The 10124-nt window shown below is 45.9% G+C and overlaps 1 protein-coding gene across 1 annotated transcript; it reads left to right on the top strand.

Annotated features, from left to right (window-relative positions):
* The first annotated feature begins 8843 nt into the window (after positions 1-8843).
* On the top strand, positions 8844-9845 carry LOC146806189 (olfactory receptor 51G2-like). The gene has a single exon (XM_085623888.1). It carries the CDS (start codon positions 8844-8846, stop codon positions 9843-9845), a length of 1002 nt encoding a protein of 333 aa, XP_085480014.1.
* The last annotated feature ends 279 nt before the right edge of the window (positions 9846-10124 follow it).

Genomic DNA, 10124 nt, shown 5'->3' with positions numbered 1-10124 from the left:
GAGAAAGGGCAAGGGGCACTGGAAACCTGCTCCTGAAGTTGTCACAGTCTGTGAGGAGGCTGACCTCGAGGGGGATGCCCCACAACCTATAAGGGAACAAGTGGCTGAACTAGGAGACATATCTGATCTTACCCATAGGCAGGAATAAAGGGTCCCACAAAGGAAGAAATCTGCAGGGAGCAGAAACAATGCCCTTCTCTAGATGGTTTGTGGCACCAGGCTGCAAACCAGGGAGCTGGTGATCAGTCTGGATCACAATTGATCTCTAAAGCACCATTTTTCCTGGTTGATTGACAGAGTCAAAGCCAGTATCAAGAAAGCGGTTTCCACGATGTTAGAGTTAAGGGTGATAGAGCCCTCCGACTGTTCTTAGGCCAGCTCAGTCATCTTGGTCCCAGAAGCTGCTGCACCCTGTGATACTCCTGAACTTCAGTTCTGTGTAGACTACTGTGGGCTCAATGCTGTCACCAGGACTGACACACACCCCATCCCCAGAGCTGATGAGCTCATGGATCGGTTGAGAGCTGCCAAGTTCTTCAGCACATTTGATTTAACATCTGGGTACTAGCTGATTACAGTGACTGTTGGGGAGAGGGAGAGGACTGTATTCTCAACACCAGAGGGGCACTACCAGTTTTGGGTAATACCCTTTGGGTGAATGAATGCCATCTTTCAGAGGTTGGTCAACCAGGTGTTGTCTGGAGTGGAGGATTTCAGTGCTGCCAACCTGGATGACATTGCAGTGTTCAGTACCATCTGGGAATATCACTCAAACCACCTCTGGGAAATGTTGAAGGCTCTACAGAAGGAGGGCCTCACTATCAAGGCCTGTAAGTATCAGATAGGGCAGGGGTCTGTGGTGTAATTAGAGCGCTAGGTAGGAAGGTGCCAGGTGGTGCCCCTGCAACATAAGATTTACACTATTCTGCCTTGGGAGCCCCCCAAGACCCAGACAGATGTGAGAGCCTTTTTAGGTCTCATGGTTACTATCGGAGATTTGTCAAGGGCTATGGCACCATTGTTGCCCCCTTGACTGAGCTGACTTCAGATCATGGTGTGGGAGCGGTGCTCTCACAACTGAATTAAGAGATCCTAGACCAGCTTGTAGTCTTCCTTAGAAGGAGACTTCTCCCCCGGTAACAGAGGTGGAATGCCATTGACCGAGAAGCTTTTACTGTGGTCTGGATGCCTAAGAAGCTAGTGGCCTGATTACGAGGGAGGGGGTTGTAAGACCACCACCCTCGCTGTGGCAGTGGTCCGTTCACCATATTATGACTACATGTAGGCGCAGCAGCGGAGGACCACCAGTTGTGCCAGGGATTGACGGTGGCAGAGCTGCACCACAATATAATATGCTCAGCGAGTATGGCACGGTCCTGCTGAGCATATTATAAGTTCTTGCACCACCAGCCATTTCATGGCATGAATCATGCCAATAATAGGCTGGTGGTGCAGGAACAAAGGGGCCCCGCGAGGGTACCAATTCCCCCCACTATGGGTATACATTCAGCGGGGCACAACATGTGTTACCTGTCTGTATTCTCCCAAAGTTCAAGAACGGCACAGACGTCACCGTCCATGCCGTGCAGGAACTTTTTTGGCGTTCCCATTTCAGTGCCCGTTTTCCAGGCACTGCGATGGGAAAGGCAAAGGACAGTCTGCCATACATTAATTCAACTCATAATAAGGCAGGCGGTCCTTGCGCTGCTTTGGCAGTGCTGTGTCTGTGGAGAGCATACGAAGCATTACCAAAGTTGTAGTTAGTCCTTAAGACCTTACTTGTTTGGGACTGAGTTCCGAGTTCAGACAGACCACAGGCCCCCCAGATGGTTAATGCAGATAATTGGTGAAAACCCAAAACTGTTGAGGTGGTCCATCTCCTTATAGGGAAAGGACTTTAGGGTGGAACACAGCCCTGGCAAGGGACACGCAAACTCTGGTGATAGTAAAGGTGTTTTTTAAATTGTTTGTTTGAAAATGCCACTTTTAGAAAGTTTTAGAAAGTCGGCATTTTCTTGTTTAACCATCCTATGTAGCTCTGCCTGGCTTTAAAGTGACATGACCTGGACATGTGCATTCACTCTAGAGAGTCAAAAGGGGGTTTGAGGTGTGTCCTCCCTTTCCTGGGTGACTCATAGCCAGGCTGAATAGACCATTCTGCATTTATTTTAATTTGTTTTTATTTTAGTTTTCAAACATACAACAACCACAACCTCTTGTCTAGCATTATCATCTTCAGTATGGTACAGAGTTTCAGCAATCAACACAATACAAAATATTATTATATGTTACAGTGAGTAATGAGCCATGCCATGATCATCCACCCTCAGACATCATTATTGCATGATGTTAAACATGCCTTGTCGTCTGCTAGCAAGACCGGCATCTGGTACATCTTTCCAGCCTCTGTAGGTTGATGTTTATTTGCCTGAGTGAGATGCCAGTATTTTTCGGCCATCCTATCTCCCTCTTGTTTCAGTTGTGGCCGTTATGTGAATATAAAGGGAGTTTACATGTCTGATCCCGTGTTTCGGCTACTCAGATGTGTTAGTGTTCAGTGATCGAAGCCAACAGGTGAATGGGGCCCAAATATCTTTAGGCCGGGATCTGATTGGCATTAGCTCCCAGTAGCATGTTAGCTGTTCTCTGCAGTTTGCAACATCTTTTAGCCAGATTTGTATGTCCGGTGTGGACCCACCACCCCAGTGAATGGCCACTCGGCGTTTAACCATCAAAAGCAACATTGCCACTAACCGTCGGATAGCTTTGGGAATGTCACGCACATAGCCCAAAATTGCCACAAGGGGGATGTCCAAAATTGCCACTACGGGGATCTTGTTAGCTACTGACTGGTTATGTTTTCTATGTCATTAAACACATCTCTCCAAAATGCGGTGACCCGCCGGCAGTCCCAGGCCATGTGTAAGAAGGCTGCCTTAGGTGCCCCACAGTGCTCGCACCTGTCGTCTGAACATACGCCCATGCAGTGTAGTTGCACTGGGGTGTGGTAGATACGATGCAAGAATTTAGTGTGTATTAATCATAGTTGGTAGTTTGGGAAGAGCTGCTCGAGTTGACCACACCAAAAGGCCCATTTTGAATCTAGCATGGGATAATCCCGGTCAGCATCCCAGGAGCTACGGGATTTGGGGGTAATAATCGCAGATGATTGTCGTGTGATAGTTCAAATTCCCTTTGTAAGTTTAAACGCAGATGATTCTATGATCATGTACTCTAGTGCCGGCAGTGGCTGAGGAGTGTCGGGGAATGTGTTGTGTAGCGCACAACAGACGGCTCTCCACTAGAGATATAAGAGTATGTCCAACTGTGTTGCTTGGGGGGTCCTGGTTAGTTGACGTAGGGTGAGAAACTTGCCTTCTGGGTGGAGAGCTGAGAATATGTTGATGTGCATCTGATGTGCACATGCTGCCATACCACGCTCCATCTGCAGAGGAATTTGTGGACTTCGGGCTAGTAGGATGGATGGCGCATATAATCTGCGCTGTTTTGCCCGCTTCCGCAGTCACTCCCATGCCCATCTCAATGTCTCTGCTCTGTCTATTTCATGCCTAAGGTGTTGATAGTCTTTGTAGAAGGCCATGGATAGTGGTAGGGGGCAATCTGGTCTGATTGGCCAAATGAGGTTGAAATGGCATTGGCTGCTGCCAGAAGTGAAGAAATTGGTCTCGTGCACAGTATGTGTATAGTGTAAAATCTGGGGTGCCCAGGTCACCCTGCGCTTGCGGTAGTGGGAGGAGTTCCATGAATTTCTGGGTTGCTTGTCTGCCCATACCAGCTCTATCATTGCTGATCTAATGTGCCTCAGAAAATGTACAGTGCGTGTCATGGGAATATTTACGAGGAGGTACAGCAGCTTGGGGAGAAATCTCATTTTGTTGATAGCAATGTGACCTGCTAGGTATAGGGATTTCCTCTATCCATGTCATTAATTTTCCATAATTTGCATTTCAAATTTCTTGCACATCTCTACTTATCCAAATGCCAAATTATCGCGTAGGGACGTCTGCCCATAGTATCGGGTATTGGAAATCAAACTTGGTTGTACTCTCTGTGAGAGGGAGTAGTGTGGATTTGGCCCAATGTATGTGAACTCATGAAAGGCCCCCATATCAAATCAGCACGCATGTTACAGATGCAAGGTTCACCTCAGGTTTACTAATATAAAGTGTGATATCGTCAGCATACATAGACACTATTAGTCCCCTGGTGGTGAATCCTATACCCTTGTTATCATGGTGTTGCAGCAAGCGTGCTGCAAGGGGCTCCATTGCGATAGCACAAAGCAGGGGGGATAACGGGTATCCCTGGTTGGTGCCTCATGTAATGTTAAGTGGGTCAGAGATTAGTCCATTGACCCTCACTCTGGCAGTTGGTGATGTGTACTGCAGTTAGATTTGCTGTATGAATGTTTAACTTATCCCCATCCGGCCTGGGATCATGAAGAGAAATTTCCATTCTAAAGAATCAAATGTTTTTGTAGCATCGAGCAATGCGGCGAACGCTGGTACATGTGGGGCAATGTGATGCATTAAGGCAAAGATAGTGCGTAGGTTGTAAGATGTGTAATGGCCAGGAACAAAACCTGACTGGTCTGGTTGGACAATTTGTGGAAGTAATGGTTGCAGCCTATTTGCCAGTATTTTAGCGAAGATTTTATTATCTAGATTTGTTAATTACAGTGGGCAGTACGAATCACAGGATGTTGGGTCCTTGCCTGGTTTTACCAATGTGATGATGACAGCCTCCCTCATGAACAGTGGAAGTACCCCCTTTGAAGTGCTTCCGGGAACACCGGCAGTATGCAGGGGGCCAGGAGTGTAGCATATTCTTTACAGAAGGCAGAGGTGAGACCATCAAGCCCCGGTGCTTTGTTACCTGGTAAGCTCTGTATTACTTGCTGTATATCCTCAGCAGTGAAAGGCTCATCTAGATAGTCTTGGTGTGCCCTGTCAAGCTACAAAAGCTCAAGTGTGTACAAGTACTCCAATAGCTCAGAGTCTTTAGGGGCCGTTTTTGCTGTGCATAGAAGCTTTCATGGTCTCTAGTATACCTGATGACGAGTGGACTGGAGATGCGTCAGCTGTGTGTAGTTCAGTGGTGTATGTCGAAGCTCTGGAGGATCTGAGCAAGTACGCCAGTGCCTTGCCGGGGCCATCGCCTTCTCCGTAATGCCGAGACTGTGCGTGTCTATGTAGGAATTTTGTCTCTCTCTCTGCTTCCTCTTAGAAGGTTGTCAGTTTTACTCTGATTGTGGCCAACAGGTCAGGGCTTTGGGTTAGAAAATATTGCCTTTCTAACTCACGAATGTCGACCTACAGCTTTGTGAGGGTGTTGCGGATATCCTTGAGAACCCCGTACTGTGTGGCTAAGCACACCCCACTTATCATGGCCTTAAAGGACTCCCACAGTGTGCCTGCCCAATCTACTGAGTTTTCATTAAGTTAAAATAATTCTGTGATATTTCTCTGTATATCAGCCTTGAATACAGCATCTAGTAGCGCAGTTGAAGGTAGGCGCCAAGTGAATGATATTGCAGGGAACTGCGGGACTTGAAGGGTGATCAGCACCGGCACCTGATCCGATAGCATGCGCAGTAAATATGATGCTGATGTGGCCCAAGAGTGAATGTCTTAGGATGCCAACCAGGAATCTAATCTGGACAAGGTGTGTTATGCAAATTCCTTCCCTGACATCTGGGTTTAGGAGACTCGACCATTCCGCATTTAGAGTGGTGGAAGGAGTTTTCACTAGCATCTGAATAGGCTGTGTCTGCTCTGCACAATGCTGTCACCACCTCCTGTAGTGAAGCTGGACTAAAGAGGGTAGAACTTGTTTCTACTGAGCAAGAGGGACTTGCTGCCTAAAACATCAGAGGGAAAAGTAGTATAAATATTGAGGCTCCGACCTCAGAACTTTAGAAAACTTTTGGACTAAGGACCCTGCCAAGACGAAGAGATGTAAAAGCTCCCAGGAGAAGTACTAGCCCTTTGCTGTTTGTTTCTTTGGTGCGTTGGCTTGCACTTGCTGCTTCTCTCTTGGGCAGTGAAAGGACTGGCGACGCTGCATCTTCAGATTTCATCGCAACGTCCATGACACCCTGCATTTTCACTGTCAGCCTGAACTGTTGGATACGTTAGTTCATGATGCCGTAATAGCCCAGGATGGAGCTATCAATTTTAAAGAACTGTATTTTAAGTCTTTTTTTCCAATATTCCTATTTTGATTACTGAAAGTTGGATTTTTATTGTTTTGGTCTTGTTTTACACAGAAAAATATTGGCTATTTTTCGAAAACTGGTGTGGTGTTTTTTTGTAGTGTTTTCACTGTTTGTAATGTGCAAATTCTTAACACATTGTCTCTGAGATAAGCCTGACTGCTTGTGACAAACTACCAGGGGGCTCAGCAGGGGTTATTTTAAAAGTGTAGGGTAATATTATGAAAAACGGCGATAACATTATCGCCGCTTTAGTGGCAGGAAACTGCCGCTAAAGTGTCGATAAGGGGCTTGATAATATGCCCTTGAGAATTCCAAAAGAAGCCCAGGTTTGATGTCCTTCACACCAGAACCTGGGCTTATATTGGAATTCTTCAAGGGCATATTATCAAGCCTCTTATAGCCACTTTAGCAGCAGTTTCCTGCCGCTAAAGAGGCGATAAAGTTATCGCCATCCTTGATAATATGGCCCGTAATCCCCTTACCCTGACTAAAAGGAAGAGTCCTAACTTGGACATGATGCATTCATCACCCAACTAGAGACCCCCAATTTCTAACATCTGGTATATATTACTTTGAAATTTTGCACCTGTGACCCCTAGCGGTCTGTTCTTTTCTATATTTTGGACATGCTTCTGTTTGAAGTTGGAGTATCCCCTAAACCTGTTCATCATAGTTCTCAAACGACTTTTATGTTGCAATGGTTTAAGGTATGTGTCTGTGTTCAGCTTTTATGATGTGCATGCCCCAGCTTTCTCACCTTCCCTAAGTCTAAATCCAGGCTGATAGTAAGTTCAGAATCCAGTAGGTGGTTAAACTATGTGTTTTTTTTATAGTATTTGATGGCTGACCTTAGATCACCTTATGTGACTTTGACATTACAAACTCAGAGCTGTGTTTGGCTGGGCAGTGAAAATTGTACAGTCTTAAGGTGCATTAAATATTTTGTGCAATATACCAAACAAATACAAATGGGCAAATCATAAAAACAGTCATCTGGGGGCACCTCTGGCTAATTAGTGAGTGCCTTTGAGGTAGGCCTAACTGCTCACAATAGTGCATGGAGACAGAATGCTGCCACTGGGCAGAATTAAATAACTTACACAAAAGTAACATGGCTAGGGAGAGTGATCAGGGCACTTACTGTTTGCACCATGCTTAGAGGCAGCTTGTACGACCCTGCAGTTGCATATGGCATGGTATGGGAACTACACATACACCTGTCAGGGAAGCTTATATAACCCTGTCCGTGCATGGGGCAAGGCATGTGATTAGCCATGATGCCTGTCAGGAAAACATACAATGTTTGTTCTTCTCCTAAAATAAATATCTAGGTCCTACAACATCTGTCTTCAGGCTGGGAGAGCAAACCTGTGAGGCAGAAGGAAACTAAAACCAGCTTCTGGCATACCCTTCAACTAAGGCAAGAAACTCCAAACAAAGACAGGAAGGCCAGTATTCTATACGCAGGAAGGAGCTGTGTCGCAGCCGAAGAGAACAGAGCAGGGTGGGTGGTTTCCACTCACATGGACACAGGGCAGGGTAGCTGGTCTTCTTGTCATAGGATGCCCTGCACCTCATGTGTGGGACATCCTGTGACTGAAAAACAGTCCAGTTGTGCACAACACCCAGCTCACAGGAATGCAGCAATACACAAATCTTTCTGGGTTATTCCTCTACTCCTCATAGCTTCTCCTTTGTGGCCTGGTTTTCTCAACAGTGAACCTAAGGTCCTCCATTTAATGTACCATTGCAGGCACATTTGCACTCAGTGTACATTCCCAACACAATTATTGTCCAGCACTGTTACCACCATGCACTGTGCCATTGTAGGGACACATACATTCAGCTCACACATTCAGTCTGCATGCACTGTTCAGTACTGAGCTTTTCTGTATTGTACCAGGGTGTGCTATTTGCAAACACAAATTCTATTAGCAAACACACCATGTGCGTGCTGCACAACAATCATTTTTTGTACCGCAAGCAATCACCTATACACCCAGCAGGCAATGCACAGCAATTCATCTCTCATTTTATCTATTTCCGGCATTCATACATAGACTCAGTACATGGACTAACCACACACATACTGCACACCACTGCTCCATCCCTGCACTGTACCCTTCCTGGGCACACATACATCCAGCACTGAGTCACTATTCCTGCACTGCACAGCATGCCACATCTGCCTGATATTGGCCAAGGGCTAGTTAACCACAGAGCAGTAGAACTTTAATAAAGGTGGGTGAGCATGTAGGCCTCACCATAGTGGCACAGAGTAAGAATGACTTGCTCAATACTACGGATCACTACACAGTATGCTGCCACCAAGGCTTTTGTGCTGCTTAACTCTTGGTGAAGGTGGTAACCTTCCACCACTAGGTCCTTTACCATGCAGTTGAATTTTCCGTCCCAATATTCATATAATGATAAGGCTACAGAACAGGACAGTGCAATAAAAGGACTATATTTAAAAATGGTATAAACCACTCCTTGTCTACCTGATTACTGTTTTGTTTACTCACGCATTGACAGAACTGCCTCAGTAACTGCATTTTGTAATACTTCTAACCGCAGGTGGAGTCTAACTGGGTCCACATTCGCCATGTCCACCGGGAACTCCAGCAGCAGCAGTGCTCCCTCCTTCCTCCTGATGGGCTTTCCTGGAGCAGAGGCAGCAAAAATCTGTCTTTCTCTTCTCTTGAGTGTCTTGTATCTTCAGTCCGTTCTGGGAAATGGCCTTATTTTGTTCACTATAAAGACAGACTCTCAGCTCGGCGAGCCCATGCATCTTCTGCTCTGCATGCTCTCAGCCACAGATCTGGGCTTGGCACTCTCTACTTTACCTACAGTGCTTGGGGTCTACTGGTTTGACTATAGAATAATTCACTTCCATGCCTGCCTGATTCAGTTGTTCTTCGTGCATAGTCTATGCGCAGTAGAGTCGTCCATTTTGGTGGCCATGGCTTACGACCGCTTTATTGCCATATGTAACCCGCTGAGATACTCCTCACTAATGCACCCAATCATTGGCAAAGTAGGGCTTGTCGCGATTCTCAGAGGTGTGGGTATTCATGTGCCCATACCAGTGCTGTTAAGCAGGCTTTCCTTCTGTGACAACAAGGCTCTTTCCCACTCCTTCTGCCACCAGTCTGATGTAATGATGCTTGCATGCGCAGATACGACCATTAATAGCATGTATGGCTTGATCCTAGTACTCACCACATACATTCTAGATTCAAGCTTCATCGCGTTTTCCTATGTGATGATTCTGAAGACTGTTCTGAGTGCAGCAAAACAAGCGGAGCGCGTGAAGGCGCTGAATACCTGTGTGAGCCACCTCTGCGTAGTTTTTCTTTTTTACGTCCCACTTTACGGTGTAACCGTGGCCCATCGATATGGTAGGAGTGCTTCACCGCTTCTTATTATTTTCATAGGCTTCTTCTTCCTTGTGATACCACCAGCTTTGAACCCAATAGTTTACAGCATCAAAAACAAACAGATCTGTGATGCTATTGGAAAGAAAGTCTGGTTGAAGAAGATGATGGCTAAGGACACCAAAGACAATCATAATACTAGTCAGCAAAACCATCCAGCAACTCATTAGCAATGTGGTGGGCAGGTCAATGAATGCTTTATTGAATGAACTACTTTTTATAACTGTGACTGTGACATGAAGGTTAAAGAGAGATTAAAGAGAGGATCCTCATTTTCCTGAGCAATTGGGAGTTGAACCATAGAAGGTGAAGAAAAAATATTGGAAGAGTAGACTCCACCTTTGGTTGGAGGTTTGGTACATAAACAATTTACCAGCTTGTAACAACCTGAGCAGCTGGCAGAACAGAAGAGCATGTATAAGAGCTCACATGCATGTGGTGAAGCTGAA

This window comes from Triturus cristatus, chromosome 8 (assembly GCF_964204655.1).
Source record: "Triturus cristatus chromosome 8, aTriCri1.1, whole genome shotgun sequence".
In the NCBI taxonomy this organism is placed as follows: Eukaryota; Metazoa; Chordata; class Amphibia; order Caudata; family Salamandridae; genus Triturus; species Triturus cristatus.
The sequence above is the reverse complement of the archived record's forward strand: the minus strand, read 5'-3'. Positions and strand labels throughout refer to the sequence as shown.